An 18,073-nucleotide genomic window follows, 5' to 3' on the forward strand; every position below is an offset into this window, starting at 1 on the left:
AATTTGCCATTTCAAATCACAGATAACACTGAACAACTTTTTTCTTGGGCTGGAAAACAGCAGGAAAACAAAAGCAATCCTTAGAGGGTGTATGAGAGGGGGGAAAAAAGGCCAGGGATAACAGAATCGTTGTGGTGACTACAATTCACTGGACACCTGTATGCTAGGAGAGAGGCTCTCCACACTCTCCCCTCAGGTTCAACTTCAAAGTTTGTTTTTCAAACACTCGGTGGAGGAAATCTGGTCCTTAAAGCCAAAGCTCCAGGAGGTGGCTCTGCCTGCCCTCCTCTCCCATTCCCTCCTTTAGCAGATAGCTTTGCCCTGTTCCCTCGCCAGCTAATTTACATGACTTTTTTTTTTTTCTTCTCTGTTGCTGCCCTTGGCATTACATTCAGTGATTCAGTCAGCTGTTGTGTAAAGAGACTTTTGTCAAGAATTGCTTAAAGGCAAATCCCCCCCCACCTAATTTTCTTCTGTGGCCTCTAGCTGATGAGTTAGTTATCACCTAAAAGAGCCCTCTGGTGCAGCATATGCGTACTGAATATATATCTGCTTGGATGGCATCCACACAACTGTCAAATCACCGGAGATTTCACACCAGAAAAAATCCCCCACCCATCTAATCAAACATTTACACTAGTAGAGGCACACACAAGAAGCATAAGGAATAAGGAAACATGATTCAATCTCTACTACAGTATATATTACCTATCTCAGCCTCTGGTAATCTGTGGTTTAAGGACGTCCTGAGCTGTTGTTGCAGTCAGCCACTGTTTCCACATTGATCACACGGCCTGTCCCTCTCTCCACAGGTTTATCTGATTCCTTTCAGAAATCCATTTACACTTTCAGCCCTGAAAACATCTCCACTGCATCTTGTTGCAATGATTTCTTTCATGTAGTGATGCATCCTCATTCCTGTTTCAGATATGTTGCCCAATGATTTACCTTTGATCCCTGGACTTGCTGTTCTGTAAGGAGTCTGATGTCCTGGTTACCTTCTCCTCCCTACCACACATGATTTCGTAGCCACATGATAACTTTCTCCCTGCCAATCCATTCACTTACAAAACTACCTTTCCCTCAAACTGTTTCCCCCTCTGGTTTTGTGGGAATGGGAGAACTGGGAAAATAGTTCACTCTGGCACATTAAAAATGACCGTGTGGATGAGACCATCACAGCCTGAACAGGAGCCTGAACAAAATGAGTTGGAACAAAAGGAAGATATTAAGACACCTCTCTAGGAATTCATGAGCTTCAACAAGACTGTGTCAGAACTTCAACTTCCTAGCAGTTTTGCTATAAAACTGTGAAATCAATGCAGAGTTGCTATACAAATTTCAGACTGGTGACTGATTTTTAACAAATATCTTTGTTTAACTCTACAATCAAAAGAGATTCATAGGTCTTACATAAAACCACACGAAAAAGTTATTAGCTACTTACAACAATAATTGTTTTCTACTTAACAACCACAACATCCTTCTGAATGCGATGTGCCTGTACTGTGGTCCCATATAAAGGAGCTGCTGTCTCTCCAGAAAAAATACTATTAAAATAAGAATAATTTACTTTAACCCCAATTGTGAGTGACACTGGGAGCAGGCAATTTAGTAGATGACCATAACTTCAAGTCATAATGACATGCCAGGCATTTTATTCATACAGAGAATGTCTCTGCTCTTCCAGTTGTCAAGATCTATTCAAGTGCAACTGTCCTGATGCTCAGATTTAGAGGGGGTCAAGAGACCTGTTTTGTACCACAAATTGTATTTTTATAGCCTTTGCATTTTTTATGTTATATGGACTTACAAAACTGTACTGTGAAAACGCTTCAGAGTGGGGGCCAAGTCATTTCAGGACAAAATGATCAGTGTGAGCTACCTTTATTCACAGTGGGTTACACTGCTCTGATTATTTCAGCTTCCAAACTGGTGCCAAGACTGTTTGTGGATTACACTTCACATTAGTACTCTTTGGGAAGTAGCTTGTGGTGCACTCAAGAAGGCATTAAAGGCAGCTTAATTGAGCCCCACCTACAGTTTTGAGCCAGCTCAGAAATTTCAAACATATAGTGCTGCTGACTCTGTACACTCGAGCCAGTAAATATGGATCAGAAGTCCAGTTCAAACCTGGGCCCGTTGCCTCAAACACAGCCTGACCCTCCTGTGACTGATGAGACGTGGGGATGACAGCACTGAGAGCCTGCCTGGCAGTGCATGTGACACAAAGGGCACCTTCCTCTGTCTTCTACATCCTTTTTTTTTTTTTTTTTTTTTTCATCATAGACAGTAATTTTAAAACCTTGCCTAAAAGAAGTGGCTGTAAGACATTCTAAGTGTTAATTAGCTACAAAAGACAAGGGAAAAGTTACATTCACTGTTGCATAAAACCTAAGTGCTTGAGCAGGCCTCCTTTCTGAAGGATCTAAATATATGCATGTACACAGAGATACATGACAAATTAAAAAAACAAAAAAAATTCAAAACTTCTCAGCTTCGAAATGAATTTTGATTGTTAACTCTTGTCTGAGCTCCAGTGGGTTTTGAGTGCACACATTTCCTCACTGCAAACGATGGAAGCACCAGAAAGGCCATGGGCAAGGAGCTGTGCTCTCAGGGTTTGTCTGGACTAGCGAGATTCTCCCAGAATTCTCACAAGAAAATCGTAATTACGGAAAACTCACCGTAACTCCACAGATCCAACCGATTTAAAAGACATCTGGATTTACTTTCGGGTGTTCTGCTGAACTGAATCAGCGCCAAACTTTCTGAGATTCAGAAACTGCACACAATGATAATGGTGTGGCAGGAGGCCAACGGCAAATTCTGTCTCCTTTTACAGCCCAGATGCTTCAGGTCTGCCCATCACAAACACAGCTCATCTCTGGTAACCTCTGCTGGCACTCCCAGTCCCCCCCCCTTGTTCGCTTTTCATTCTGCACAGTTTTAAACCTGAGAGGGTGCAAAAACTGAAGATCTATAAACGTCCCAGCTCGTACAGATATTAAGTGCTCTCTCTTGTTCCTATTTTGCCGAGATCCAAGGCTTCAAATCCTGCACCAAACTCGAACAGATTCTACTGCACACCATCCATCGCCACCCCGCACAACGCGCTGCATCCCTGAGAACGTAAAGTGGAAGTGGAGAACGACTCCTGTGAGTGGGTTACGCTTAACTTTCAAGAAGTGAAAAACCACCAAACAAGCTGTAAAAGCAGCGATGAGACGAACCCTTTTAGTGTTTAAAGAGCAGAAAAAAACCCAAAAAAACCCACAAAAAACAAACCTCTAATAAAAAGTTCAAGGTGCCTTGAACAATTGCACGCCCAGCAACGCAATAATGGCTACAGAGTAAGGAAGCTAAAAGCCCAGAGGTAGTAAGACTACTAAGGAAGTTTCCAAGGAAGTGAGATACAAAGACGTGTAACATAAGGGGGAAAAAAAAAAAGGAACAAAGAAGTATTTGTGTACAGAGGGTTTTTTTTTCTGACAAAATGCGTTCACTGAATCATGAAGAGGAAGTGAAAGCCAGCAGAGAGGTTAAAAATTGAAGGAGACAGATTGCTTAGAGTAAGTCAGAACAAAAGGGAGAATAGGAAGGAGGAACTTAAATACATAAAGGGAGATTTCCCCCAGTAGGAAATACACAAGGACCCGCTCAAGCGGCAGAACTGAAATGAGTAACTGTTCTGTGGAGCAGCAGGAACCGGCGCTACTTCCTTCTGCACTCCCGAGAAGGAGGAAGTAGAAAGGGAGAAATTCTCAGTATTGCATCAACCAAAGCAGCACACTCGTTCTTTCATCTCCCTTCCCCTAAGCGCTGGCCAAATAGGTAGAAGCACAGAGCAAAGCTACACGTTTGCTCACACCATACACACACATTCTCAAAAAACTGTGGGAGTTACTGGAGTCGGTGAGACAACTCCTGTTCACTTCAGCAGGTCCAGAAGGTCACTTTTCACACTCACGAAGCTGGCTCAACAAACCATTTTTGTTTCACTTCCAGCCTAGGACTCGTGCAGTTTTACTCACGAGGGTCAAGCCCTGGTTATGCTTTCTGAACCCTCCTCCTTAACCACCCCTGCTCATGCCCAGGGTGGCTGAAGTGCTGAAACGTTCCAGGAGTCTGTGCAGAGGGAGGGTATAAATATCACAGAATCTCTCTGTTGGCTTGAGTTGATGGAAATGTTCTTTAAAGCTCAGCATCAAAGCATTCACTTTATAAGCTGTAAGCCTTGGTTCTTGTGCCAGCAGTGACTTCTCCCCATAATTAATTAATGCTGTATTAATTGTGCATGTTCCACAGGCCTGTTGAGGAGGTGTGGCAAGACCTGCACACGCAGATCAAACCCTTCTGGTGCAGCCAAGAGAGGGGGTAAAACCCCTTCAGGTACCTACAAAGGAAAACTGGGTTTTCCAAGGGCTGTGGAACCAATGTCTGAGGAGGGATACAAGCTGAGCCCTGCCACGCCATTCCAGCAAACAACGAATGATAAGGGCAAGGAAGAATCTTCCACCAGCTGTACCCTTCTGCAATCTGTGTGGCCCTGGGCCAGCTGGGAGCACCATCAGCAGGCCAAAAGGAGGGGCCCATAGCAGCTGAGTGACCTCACGGGCAGGATTTGGCCACAAGACCCTGTGAAATAGCTGGAAGGAGAAAGGGGGAGGAGGAGGAAAAGGGAGATTATTCCACCTCCTCTCTTCTGTGTTGGGACTCAACTCTCTGCTGACTCAATCTGAGGAAGTTGCACCCTCACCATGACTCTGGCCATGGTTCAACCTGTGCTATAATGGACAGAGTCCACCACGGCCACCTCACCCACCTCCCCAGGAAAACCAGGAAGCACAGTCATAAAAGGAACAAGTGACCTGAAGTTGTGTCAGGGAGGCTGAGGCTGATATTAGAAAAAGGTTCCTCACCCAGATTGGGTGGGCACTGAACAGGCTCCCCAGGGAAGTGGTCACAGCACCAAGTGACAGAGTTAAGGAGCATCGGGATGATGCTCTCAGGCACAGGGTGTGACTCCTGGGGATGGGCCTGGGCAGGGCTAAGGGTTGGCCTCAACGATCCTTGTAAGCCCCTTCCAACTCTGTGATTCTGACTGGTACAGCTGGCTTGAAATCTAACCTGCAAAGACATTCTCACACTAACTCTGGCACCGAAGTTATTCATCTCTATAAATTTTTGTGCAGGCAAACAATTATTTATTTTTCTGAAGGTACTGTGTTTTTGGCAATTGCTTTTTAAAGAACAAAGAAAACCAAGGCTGGCAAGGGAAAATTTTAGCTAGAGTCCAAAATGAAAGGCACGAAATTAAAAATACATTAAACAGAACTGTAAGAAGGGGGGGGAGATAATGCAGAAAATTCAGAAGGTTTACAAACTAGCTGCACAAAATTGTCTCAGCTAGTTACTTTTAGAAAAAAAGGAATTTATGTCTAACCAGGAATTTGGAACAGCACACCCACAGCAAATGTGAAAAAATTGCAGGTAAAGATCACACTACTTATTTTGAGATGACAAAACACCTTAACAAACTCTATCTAGAGAAGCACTAAAGTACAGGCACACAGCAAAAACATTAGGAATTCTGCTTAAAGCAGGTAGTACTTTCCCTCCGTGAGGAATGCAATTTATGTTTACCATATAAAAAGGTGGGGTTTTTTTTTCTTTTACAGTGTTGTCAGAAGCACGAGCAGAAATAAACAGACATCTAAACTTCATGTAATTAAATGTACTGATGCAGATTAAAATACTAATTTATCTGGAAAGCCAGTGGGTACCAAACCTAAGCCTTTCATCTGACACTGTCCCTTTCTTTCAGTAGTTCGAAAGAAAAGCGAAACATTTTCGAAAAAGAAAAATGCAGCTATTTATAGCTGCATTTATTGGAGCTGTTTCCTTATCAGGAAGTATGTAGCTGGGAATTACTATCTGCCTGCATCGGAAATTCTTTCAGGGATACAAAAACCCAAAAAGGAAATTTCCCTTCAAAGATATCCTGCGGTTTTTTTCGCTGCTGGTGGGTTTAAAATAAAAAATGTCAACGCTGTGACCAGCTCACAGCCCCTTTGGGACATTTGTTTTGCAAACAAGAAGCTTTAAGACACCTGAGGGAAAATATTAAAAAAAATACTTCTAGAGAACTGAAAGAGAATGCTGGGAGCATATTAATAAGTATATGAACCTTTTCCTTGCAGGACGCTGAGATTGTGCAAATTCATTACCAGCACTATAATATCTTCCTTGGAAATAAGCGTATTCCTAGAGATTATCTTTACAGAAAGCCTTTGGAAAATTTATCACTGGCAAAGAGCTGATTCTTGCACTGCTAACTAGGGCTGGTTTGTTCAGACCCAGCGGGGTCAGTATAGCTGACATACCCACCTAACACCCCCCACACTGTGCCTGTGGACTCTAAAGGCAGGGATAAGATGTTGGTTAATCATTAGAGACATTAATTTAATTTTTACTTGTCATGGTATGATTTGACATTTTCATTCTGTGGTCTGTACAGTTGTTACAGAGCTATTTAACCATGCTGCCAGTGCAGAATGGACAATTCTTTTTTTTTTCCAGTGGAATACAGAAGTAAAGGGAGATCAAAACCAGACATCAGATGGTGTAAACAAAGCAGGGTGCTCAGGGCTATTCCTGGGGTATGACTTCTATGCGCAAAAACTCACAAGGAAGGATTTGGAGCTAAGCAAGTTTTCTAATGCTTTGACTCTCGAAAGCCAATCCGTGGCGATTATTTATTAACTCACAACATCACCAACCGTAAGCCTATCAAATATATATTAAATATATATATATCAACTTCTTGAACAAGGATCACTGCTGTTTAAACAGCAGCATGCTGGTCCTGCACAAAACAATTTACATGAGCGAGCACATTCAAATATATCCATCCCAAAAAAGCACTCCACAACAAGTGGAGTGGCTGATGCGTAAATGCTTCTCCCTCCCAAGATTCTTTGGAGAATAATCTTAAAAAGAGGCTCCTGGATGAGGTGTTGGGATTGGGTCTCCGAATCTGGATGGAATCATGTTACCAAAAATGTCTTCAACAAACTTACACATCATTCAGTCCTTCTGCCCCAGCAGTAAAATGGGGAGTTGTAAAAATGGCATAAAACCCCCTTTAATGGATATTTTGCTGGGCTGTGTTTGCACCAGCAGGCATGCCAGCACAGGAGAGGGAAGACACAGCAGCACAGCAGAAGGAAATCCCACTTTTCATAAAGGGCATCAAATAACGTGGGTTTTTTTTTTTCTGTGTGTGTATACACACACAACCCATCACGTGAATTCCTGGGACCTTGAAGCTACCAGCAGGTTTCTCCTCAGACAGCTCTGTTAAAAGAGCATGCACGTTATGCTGCTTCTGCAGGGGTTTTTGCTGCAAGGCCCTCACCACAGAGTGGTTTCTTGTTGTGGAGTTGTGAGTCACGGCTTACACGCAAGCTTTTCTCTTTTGTGTTTTCTTTAATTGCAAGGCTGTTTATGAATGCTGCATTCTTTGCATTCGTTTTTATTTCTTACCAAAAAAAAATTAATAAAAGAACTTGGAAGCGTTTATAATATAAATAAAAAATTAAGCAAGCACACAGAAAAGCAAGCTAATTTTAGGTTGACTAAAATTGACAGCGTCCCTTTAAGACAAAGCTAGAAATGCTTCAAACCCAGCAATACCATAAATGTCCCGATGTTTTTGCTTCTTATTCCTCTCCACGCTTTCCAGGGGAATTCCACCAGGCAACAAGCTTGAATCCCAGATTAAAGCGACATTGCCCCCTTTCCCCTCTCAATAAAGGTGAGTGTGTGTGTGTTTTGGAGATTTAAAACCCCGAAGTGAAGCTTTCCAGAAGGGGAAAAGGCTGGCTTAGCACCACTGGGACTCCCACACTGCCAGCTCTCTGTACCCTGCAGCACAGCTCTCCTGACCGCCCACCTCAGGACTGTTTTCCAAGTTCCCACCGAGGCAGGAAGGATCCTGTCCCTCCACATGCTTCCACTAGGACTGTCGGTGCAGGAAACTGCTCTTAAAACCCTGGGCAACAACCAGGCACATTAAAAAATAACAAGCACTCGGCTCTAGAATAATCTCCCAAGAAACAGAAACCATCCAGTGAGCTCCCTTCACAAGTTTTTTTCACACTTCACCTGGATGCTTCTGCCACAGTGACCAGACAGCTAACAGATTTAGGGTTCAACTCGCCAGCTAAATTTACATCAAAGATGGCAAGTGAAGCGGCCCTGTGTCATTCCAGTGCAACCCCAGGGACAAGGGGCTTGGTTTCCTACAGGTGATGAACAAAGACCGTGCCAGAGATGTGCAAAGCAGCATCTTCACCATCCAAAGGCCACAGCTTTCCCAGCTGGATCAGTGAGGGGGTTTTACTCTGCCCAGTTCAATATATTCCAGATGAAAAAACTGCCTCTATATTGTTCCCAGCCATGGTACAAGAGTGACTCTAAGACTGGGCTTCCCACCTATCCAAAGTTCCCTGTTTGTATAATCACCTAATAATTTATATTTTTTTTTTAGTAGTGGGTTGGTATTGATTAGCAGAGGAATAGCTACCCAGAAGGAGAAGGATGTCCAAGGTGAAAAGCAGATTAGGAGGAAAGGCAAGCAATATTAAGAGGGAGGAATGAGGCTCAAGTGTCATAATGTCAGAGAAGAGCAAAGAGGGGTCTGGAAGAAGCCAAGCATTTCAGAAAGAGCCCAGTCCAGGTCCCTCTAAACTCAGTGGGGATTTAAGCACTCATTTCAGTGGGACCAGGATTATTCTCAGAGTCACTAATTTGACATTCTGGCCACCTCTCAGAACCTTTGTCATACGAAGCTTTATTTTATTTTCCCAGTATGTGCGTCAGTCAGTTCTGTTCCAGAAAGATCCTTCCAAAGCAAACATTTTTATTGCTTTCTGCTCTAAATGTGGCTTAGGGTGAAGGGCTTTTTTTCCCATCTCACTACATACTTTCAGCTCAGTGCACTGAATATTCTAGCTACTAAATAACAATATGTCTAATGCTTCAAAGTAGTTCTCCATCTGCTAACCAAAACAGTAGAATAATCAACAGGTGACAAAGGATTAATAAAGGGAGTAGCGTAATTTATAGACACTTTACAGGAGAAAAATGGATCCTTGGCAAACCTGAGAGAGTTGTTGCTTCCCCTTCCTCCTGTTTCCTGCATTCTTTTAAGAAGAAGAAGAAGAAGAAGAAGAAGAAGAAGAAACAAGTGGTGCTCTTAAAACACAAACCCCACTACTACTCACGTCCCCACTTGGGACAGACAACTTTTTTTCAGTGTGTAGTACAGAGAGGGTCACAAAGATGCCAAAGCAGTACAGTTCCCACCAAATCAGAGTATCAAATGCTACTACAAATAGACATGTAGAAAGAGTCCTATGAAACACTCACTGAAAGCTTAAAGCCTTTAATATAATTATGGCAGAAAACTAAACAAATTTCCCTTCTGTCCTTCTGATACAAATCAAACATACAAATCAGCAAAAACGTGCAAGGGGGAACGCTCTGCACAGAATCTGAGCATGCAATGTGCCCTTTCTTAGCACTGACATTTCTTTTGCATCTCTTGTGGAAGTTTGTTGTTGAAGGTGACAAAAGAAAACCACGGAGCCTCTAGCACATATTTACAGTTGCTGTTACAGAAGGCAAACCACCTTATTTTAATCTTGTGTATTACAAAAAAGGAAAAAGCTATTTTCTCTCTGATTCTGAGAGTATTAATAGACACAGGGAAGGGTTCTCATATCCACCTCTTAAATGCTGTATCCTCTGTGGAGTTCCAAGGACTTTTTGCTACAAGGCATTGGCTGTGGCAGAAAATAAGCAACTAATGACATTTTACCAGATGAGGCAAAGAGATTTGCTTTAATAAAAACAGAGCAAAAACAAAAAATACAAACCCCATCAAAAAACCCACCAGCCCTCTCTGTGGCAATATTAAGTGCATCCTCAGAGATAAGGGGTATGCAAATATTTGGCTGTGTTGGCCAAGGAGGAGTCCTCCTGTGCAAGGCTGTAGTAAAAGAGGGATCTGCACTCTACTCTTCTAAATTCTGCACTTCTCCATTTCCCAGCCTCTGGATAAAATCAGCTCAGCATACCTGAGACCCATTTGCTCCCACCAAACAATGAGAAGTAATTTACTGCGCCACAGGAAATTTTTCTACTCGTTCTTTCTACATATGGTATCAGGAACGCTACTGCTGGAATATCATCCTCTAAGAAGGATGTCTGAAGTGGAAAATGGTTCACAGGGATGATGCAAACAGAATTTAAAATCTGGAAGCTCAACTGGAAGACTGACAGCTTTAAAAACCTCTCTTCCTACCCAGTTTAGCCGAGAAAAGGTTAAGAAGTGACTATCTAAAAGCACCTATATCAGCAGTAGTCTTTTGATAATATTTAGCAGGAAAGGAGATAATGAGGTCTAATAGTTGGAAACTGAAGCTTGACTAATTCAAACTATAAATAGGGCACTTAAAAAAAGCAAATAAGGAGGATAATTAAGCGTTGAAAGAACATCTAGAGACCTTATATCCTCCCCATCGCTTAAGTCTTTTACATAAAGAGCAGGAATCTTTCTGCACCTGTTGTAGCTCAGTGACTGGACCCAAACACAGCAGCTCCTGCACGAAGTTCTGTAACTGAAGTTATGCTGGAGATCATTTTTAGGAATTCAGAATGGTCGCTGCTGGCCTAGCTATGAATCTGTGTACTTTAAAACCAGTGGTTTTAGTAGTGTTTGGCTCTGTTGGTTGATGACAATGGTCTGTGTCAATACTGACTGCATACTGAGCTGCAAAATACTACATTGCCACAGACTACAACTAGTAAGGGTATGTAAATGTGTTCCCTGTTGTTTATGGTCTCAGACACTAACTGTATAGAAGGCCATTTCACAGATATTTCATGATTAATCATCTGTGCTTTTACCCTGCAACAAGTCAGACTGGTGTGGAAACACTAATGAGAAAGAAGCCTTGCAAGTTTTTAAAAATGTGCCAACCCTAAAAGAACAGGAAAACCAAAACAAAAATCACGGTGAAAAAAATAGCACACCTAAAAATACTGCATAAAAAGTCTTCGCTGAGATGAAGCCTTATGAGCTCTACATTACCTAACGTGCTGGCTAGCTGATGTGAGGGAAGTAGGTAAAACAACCACCACTTTCAGTATCAGGGGTCTCTGCCTTCCTGCCTTACACATCTGCCAGACACAGCAGGGAGAGCAAAAAGCCAGCTGTGATCAGAGCTGGGGAGAGGACAGACAGGGGCTCCCACAGCAGAAGTAACCAGTAACAACCAGTGCAGTGAGGAAAAGATCCGGGAATTAACAGCACCTGTGGGGAAAAGAGCTGCTGGAGAACCGTTTCTGTGTTGGGGGTGTTCTGTGTTTAAGTTTTGGGCAAAGCATAGAAATGCCCTGTCAGTGTGGCTTTAAGTCCTCCCTGGCCTAGAGAAACAGCTCAGCAGCCACATGGATGTGCCAGACAAGCCAGGCCTGGGAGCTCACGGATACTCAGGCAGTGACCAGCCAGACAGGGTCAGAAATGTCCCATTCCTGTGAGCAAAGGTATAACCAGGGCTGTGCAGGACCATGCAGGATGCAGCACTGGTAACAAATGATCTCGGGGCAGAGTAACTCGGTGGCCAGCAAGGGAGTGAGCACAGCTTACAGAAATGCTTGAAACACAGTTCTCATCCAGAAAAAGAGAGTGTGTGTGTGTTTGTGTGTGTAAGACAGCACACAGCAATGAGAATGTCTTGTGATAAACATGGACTTTACTTCCCTGCCCCCCTGAAATCCCAAACCCATTTCCCAGTTGGCAAAACACAAAGTTTGGCTTGCTCCTGGTCCTCCTGCTCACTACTGCTCGAGTAACCCAGGAATGTAACACCTGAGAAAAAGTTTACTTAAAACATTTCTATTTGCATTAGAACTGCCTCTCCTCCAAACAGGAAAATTCCACTCTTCTTGTCCACGTCCTATCTCCCTAATTCACCTCTCACTTGCCAACAGTCCTTGGCCTTTACTATTTCTCAAACATTAAATCATCTCAGCAAGGAAGTACGTGGCTCTCACCTTGCCCCCAGCTCCAGTTTTTTGTTTCAGTGTGAATTATATGTCCTTCCTCCTTTGCAGCATCCTTCTGTGCTCAGCTAAGCTCATTCTTCCTCCTTTCCCACTGCCTCTGTCAGCCCTCATGCTCTGTACCAGAGGCTCTGGGCACCACGAGTATTTGGGAACCCTGGCAACCTAAAAAATACCCACAGCACAAACATGTTCCACTCGCCACAGCTTGTGAAGCTGACCTTGTGTTGCAGCACATAACCAAGCAATTCCTCCAAAGTGGAAGCAACACAGCACTGCCTGTCAAAATAAACCCTCCATACCCGTGCCTGTGCTGAGAAATGACAGGCCAAGCGCTTGGCAAGGGGAGGAGAGGGGGAGATACAATGTACTGGATTTAAGAGTAATTCCCTTTAGCTAAAGACAGTAGCTAGGAAAACCAAACCAGCTAGAGCTTAGAAAGAAAAAAAAAACAAGTATAAAGACAGGGACTTCCCTGCTGTCTTCCACAAACCCAGAAATAACTCCTCTGCCCGCCCTGCCCCCTCTCCAAGAGCTGCAGAGCCTCAGTGCTGACACTCACGCAGGTGTGCTGGCAGTCTGATCCCATCCTCCTCCATCCTGATGGCTTGAGGCACTGGCACATGGAGTGGGGTCGAGGTGTAACTCTGTGCCGGGCTCACTGGAGGGGTGTACGAAATTCTCTCCTGCTGTTAAAAAGAAAAAGGGGTGGGGGGAGAGAGAGAGAGAACAACGTGAACTTTGGAATGGAGGTGTGAAAGCAAGGCAGAGGAGGGAGGAATGGGTGGAAGGAAGGAAGGAAGGGGATGGTGAGCAGCACCAGGGATGCACCGGGCTGCCCAGGGAACCACAGAGCACAGCACACAGGCTGTGTGCTGCCCAGGCCTTCAGCCAGGGGCCAAACAGCTTCTGGGGCCACGGCTCTGATTTTCAAAAGGTCCAGGAAGTTTCCAAGGTGCTTCTCGGAAATCTGCCAAGGCGGGAAAGGGAAGTGACCCATAAGAGGGGAGACTCCGAGGGTTTTATGTCAGTGAAAACCAGACAGCAACTCCACGATACCCCTGAAGCGCCAAAACCACCTCATCTTACACTAACAAATCAGTTATGAACTAAACGAGTTTGTTACGCATTTAACAGTATTCCTTCCTAGCATTTTAAAGACATTCATCAATTACTTTTGTCTTTGCTGCAGAAAAAGATATCACTACAAAATACATCAAGTGATGTAATACTTCTGGTTTGGCCTAAAGTAGTCACTATTATCTTCTTTGAAGTAATTTGACTGGCAACCAAGTAAGTTGCAAGTCAAGCTGGCATACAGAGGGCAGCTCTGCAAGGACAGCCACAGGAGCAAATGTCACAGAATATTCGCAGTTGGAAGGGACCCACAAGCATCGTCAAGTCCAGCTCTTAAGTGAACGGCCCATACAGGGGATTCAAACCATGACCTTGGCATTATCACCATCAGGATTTTACAACTGAACTAATCTCAGGGTCAAACAGAGTTAAAGGGCAATTTGTGAATGTGGCATTAGTTTCATAATTATCACAGGTTTTTATTTACAAAAGCGCCAGTCAAGAAATCTAAGACTGAAACTTCATGAGATCTGATGGGAAAAGTCTTCCATATTGTAAGCCTGTACTCCAATCACAGCACAAATTATACCCTTTGTAAATAAATACAGTCACAATTTTACAGGAACATTAAACAAAATTATCATGTGATCCCTGAAAGGCAATTCACGTTATTCCCCAAAACCAAGCTACTGAAATTTAACAACAGCAGTGCAAAGGGTATGGATTTACATCCCCCCACGCACAGGAGCAGAAGAAGCCACCTTAATTTCTGAGCATTTACAGGACAGCCTCTGTGGCTTTCAGCTCAGTACTTTTTAACCAGAAATTGTTCAATCTGATGATCCTTCTGACCTGAGAGCACAGCACCAGCACCCTGCAGGATATAGCCCTGTATTCAGCTCATTTTATGCTCACAGAAATAATGAATCATCGCTTCAAAGACAGGCTAATTGGCTTCAAAGGGCCAACAGCAGGTGGAAAGTGAAAACAAAAAATGAAATTAAACCTAGAATTCGTGCCCTTCCCTCAGCATCCAGGAGGTGCTGGATCAAGTTGGGGTTTTACGCTTCCAGTACCTGCTGCCTTTACTGATCAACCTCCTAAAAGCCCATACCTTGATTTATACCGTGGCAGCTTCACTGAGATTTACTGTTATAAAAAAATACATCAGATCGTTTCCTACTGTTCTAAGGAACAGGACAGTCAAAAACCCAAGATATGGAAATGCTTACTTTTTCCACACACCTTGGATGTTCCCAGTAATGTGAGTTAGTAGTATTTGCAGAACACATTTCACAAGGCACAAAGGGGAGTCAGCTCTCCAACTTCTATTAGTGCCTTTGAAACGCCCTCTTTTACTAATCTTGCATTTTTTTTTCCCAGCACCTTTTGCCTAAACATCAAAGCAATTTACAGACATTTAAACCTACAAGTGACCAAATGCTCAGCCCCAACCAACCAGCAATTTCAAAACAGCAGCTCCCTAGTATTTTGTCAATAGCCACAGAGAAGTGGATAAAACAGCTTGCATATTGATTGCCATCATCATTTTCATTGATTCGGTTTCATTATTTTTATTTATTCGGTTTCTTCGGCTCGCAGTGTCGGGAAAGTTTCACCAAGAAATTTCACCTTGACTACGACACCTGAACAGATGCATTAAGTCAACTTTTAGGGAGGCCCTCCTTGGGGCCAGCTTACTCCTACACTGCACGTGATGACACTACACAGGCACAAATTAACCAGGAGTGAAAGCTGACACATTTGCCCCCCAGGATGCTGGGTGGGAGCTGGGTGGGGTCTGGTTTTCCTGCTGTGGGTCCTTCCCGGCGTGTCTTGAGTAGGGTAGAGGAGGAGAAAGAGAGAAAAGGGTTGTTGGGAGGAAATGAGGGGTTTGCAGGAGAGATTCAGAAGTCCCTGAACATCCAGGCACTGAGCAGGGCAGTGCCAGCAAGCCAGCCCCAGAGCAGCACCGGGGACAACAGCAGAGTCAAATCAGTTAATCATTAGGGAAGCATGTGAGGGGAAGCAGAAAGGGAAGGAAGACACACGCAGTGTTCACCAGCATGCAACACTAGAGCTGGATATGGAAGTCCAAAAGGCCATTATGAGATGACTTAGAGGGCCTAACAAGAAGCAGGAGGGAAATCAGAGCCCCTAATACACTGTATGGCACATTTGGGGACTTTGGTCAATGTTAGAGCTTGCATACTCCACCTTCTGCCAGGGACAAAGGCTTAGGCTCCAGAAAAAGCAAACTACAGCCCTGCAGTACCACATCATGCATTAAGCTCTCCACTTCTTTCCCCCAGCCACTGTCATCTTCATAATTTCCACGGCAGACATCTCATTTTTTATCCCCTTAATAGAGCAATTCACGTCAAATCTATAGCAGCATAATCAGCACACTATCAGTAATTAGAGAAACTGAAACAAACACAGCTCTCTGGAATGGACCTTTTGCAAAGCAGCACTGGGAGAAGATGAACATCTCATTTCCTGCACACAGAGAGCAGAGATCGTCTCTGGAACCTCAGCAATTCTGGGAGGTTCAGTTCCTCCCTGAGTCCTTCCCTCAGCCTGTCCTCCTGGGCCAGGGGCAGCTGATGGTTACCCTCTCATGTCTCAATCCTTCTTTAAGTAAATAAAAACCAAGCTTGGAGGTGCAAGGGTGCATCACAGAGGGAAGGGGAAAGGAGACAGCGGGAAAGCTGGTGCTTCTCCCATAATGAGTACAGCCACTGTTCTAATTAAACTAAAATTATACAGACAACCATATTGATGCACTTAAGTGTTTTGGAAAGGCAGCTTGAGGAAATCAATGTTGTCACTGAAAACGCCACGACAGAGTTGCATTATTATATAAGCACTCCAAAACATTTCAAACTAGCAAATACCAATGAAGCAAATAACTACCTGAACCACATGCTCAAAGAGTGTTTCTTCACTGAGGTCACTGCTAATATGGGGGAAGAGAGAATAGAACAGGCTGTGGGAAGATACTATCAGGTAAAACCAGAGGATGATACTAAGACATAAATGACTAATCATTTAATAAATTGTACTGAGATTTTTGTGTATAATAAGAATTTTATCCATAGATAGCTGGGCAGCACAGGAGGCAGATTCTGGTGAAGAATTTAGAAGCGGAATCATTATACCTCAGATGGGGTATAATAACCTCCCCTCTGCCAGGGGAGTTTTAGGTTGGGTATCAGAAAGAAGTTCTTTTTACAGAGAGAGTGATCAGGCATTGGAATGGCCTGCCCAGAGAGGGGGTGGATTCACCATCCCTGGAGGTTTTTAAGATGGGGCTGGATGTGGCACTTGAGTGCCATGATCTGGTAATCACAGCTATTTTACACCTGCAACTCCAACAACTGTGTTACGTGGCTGTCACTGCAGCACTCCCTCTGAAGACCTCGCTGCTGACCTTTGTTTAAGCAGGGCATTGGGAAAGCTCGGCCACTGCTGTGATCCACAGGGTTCCTTGGGCATTTATCGGGATTTTGTTGGTGCACTGGCTTCACAAAAACACCACAGAAGGTTCGAGACAGACAGTTCATTGCACAGCTGGGAAAAGCACTGTGGCCAGCGAGTCAGCAGTGGGGAAGGCAAGGAGGGCAACACAGAAGGACTTCCCAAGCTTAGAAAGGGATATTTCACTGCACGTTTGGGGTTCTTTTTTCTAAAACAGGGAGGGCTGGGGAGCCTCATCTCTGGACCATGTGGTGGTTGTACAAGCCTGCCTGCCTGCCTGGGAATTAACACCCTGAACACCCATCACTGGAGTCACGTGCTCACTTCAGTGCAAGATTTCTGGAGGCCACGAAACCGAGATGGGAAAACCAAGGGAAACACGGTGTTGTGCGTTGCTTTCTGAACATTTTGACTGAAGCTACAACTACTGGGAACAGGATCCTTCACAACAGAAGGTTTCAAACCACAGGTGAGAACTGTCACATTGGACAAGGTCAACTCATTCCCTGCCCTGGGATATCTCTGTGCCCATCAATTAAGTAGTGGAAAAATCATAGGAGGGTAATTCACATAAAACTCACGGGTTCTTTTAATCCTCAGTCACTGATGGAAACCGAATTCCTGGGGAGTTACAACACCCTGAAATACACATTTTAAAAATACCATTTACCAATCTAAGAAGTGACACTTCTTGGTCCCATCGCACACCTACAAAACTCTTATGTTTGTGTGATTTTTTTTTTTTTTAAACGACGTTTCTGATCCTGATTTACATTAGTGTGGAAGCAAAATCCACGTATGGGCCTCAATATTTATCTTCTTCAGTTCCGTAACTTAAGTCTATTATCTCTCTCCTTATCTACACGAGATCACTTTGAACCTGAGAGTCGACAGTGTGTGTATGGAATGCTTGGGTACTCAGGAAATACTGAACAGCATCCACAGTGGGAGAAAGAGGGCCAAATAAAATACCCATTCTCAAAGACTGTCGTGATAAGCTAGTCCAGAAACAAGAAATGATGTTTGCCACTATAAAATATTGGAAAGATTCAGATTATTTGACTCCCAGCATATGACATGCAGAGGGAGTTCCTAGAAAGGGCCATCCTTGCACTGACCTTGACTGCTGTACATAAACTGGAAATGGAAGAAACGACAAATTACAATTTTCCTCTCCTACTGTTCCTTCACCTACTCCAGCTACTCACTTTAACATGAATGAAGTAAGATCAGCGTGACTAAAAAAGAAAAGTCGAGCTGACAAAGGAGAGAGGATAAAAACACCTGGGAGGATTTCACTTCGAAAACTGCATCCTGCACATCTGCAGGCTCCTCATTCTGCATCATGTATACACATCCTCCCCCATATATGCAAGACAGA

General features: G+C 43.7%; 1 protein-coding gene across 3 annotated transcripts in view; it reads right to left on the reverse strand.

Moving 5' to 3' along the window:
* Positions 1 to 18,073, reverse strand: part of ETV6 (ETS variant 6) — an 87,544-nt gene that overhangs the window by 47,216 nt on the left and 22,255 nt on the right. Inside the window, exons 1-3 of one of the 3 annotated variants that reach the window (XM_027898526.1) lie at positions 12,698 to 12,803; positions 2,134 to 2,310; positions 1,448 to 1,536 (exon numbers count right to left, since the gene is read on the reverse strand). Coding sequence is in view for 2 of the 3 variants with exons in the window: in XM_027898524.1 (XP_027754325.1) it covers positions 12,698 to 12,824 (127 nt within the window). In the remaining variant the exon portion in view is untranslated. Of the gene's footprint in view, positions 1 to 1,447; positions 1,537 to 2,133; positions 2,311 to 12,697; positions 12,825 to 18,073 lie in introns of those variants that run through there. The other 2 variants (XM_027898524.1, XM_027898525.1) reach the window with 2 other exon arrangements.

Source organism: Empidonax traillii, unplaced genomic scaffold (genome assembly GCF_003031625.1).
Source record: "Empidonax traillii isolate 1590-97213 ecotype Southwest subspecies unplaced genomic scaffold, ASM303162v1 scaffold601:size890739, whole genome shotgun sequence".
Taxonomy (NCBI): Eukaryota; Metazoa; Chordata; class Aves; order Passeriformes; family Tyrannidae; genus Empidonax; species Empidonax traillii.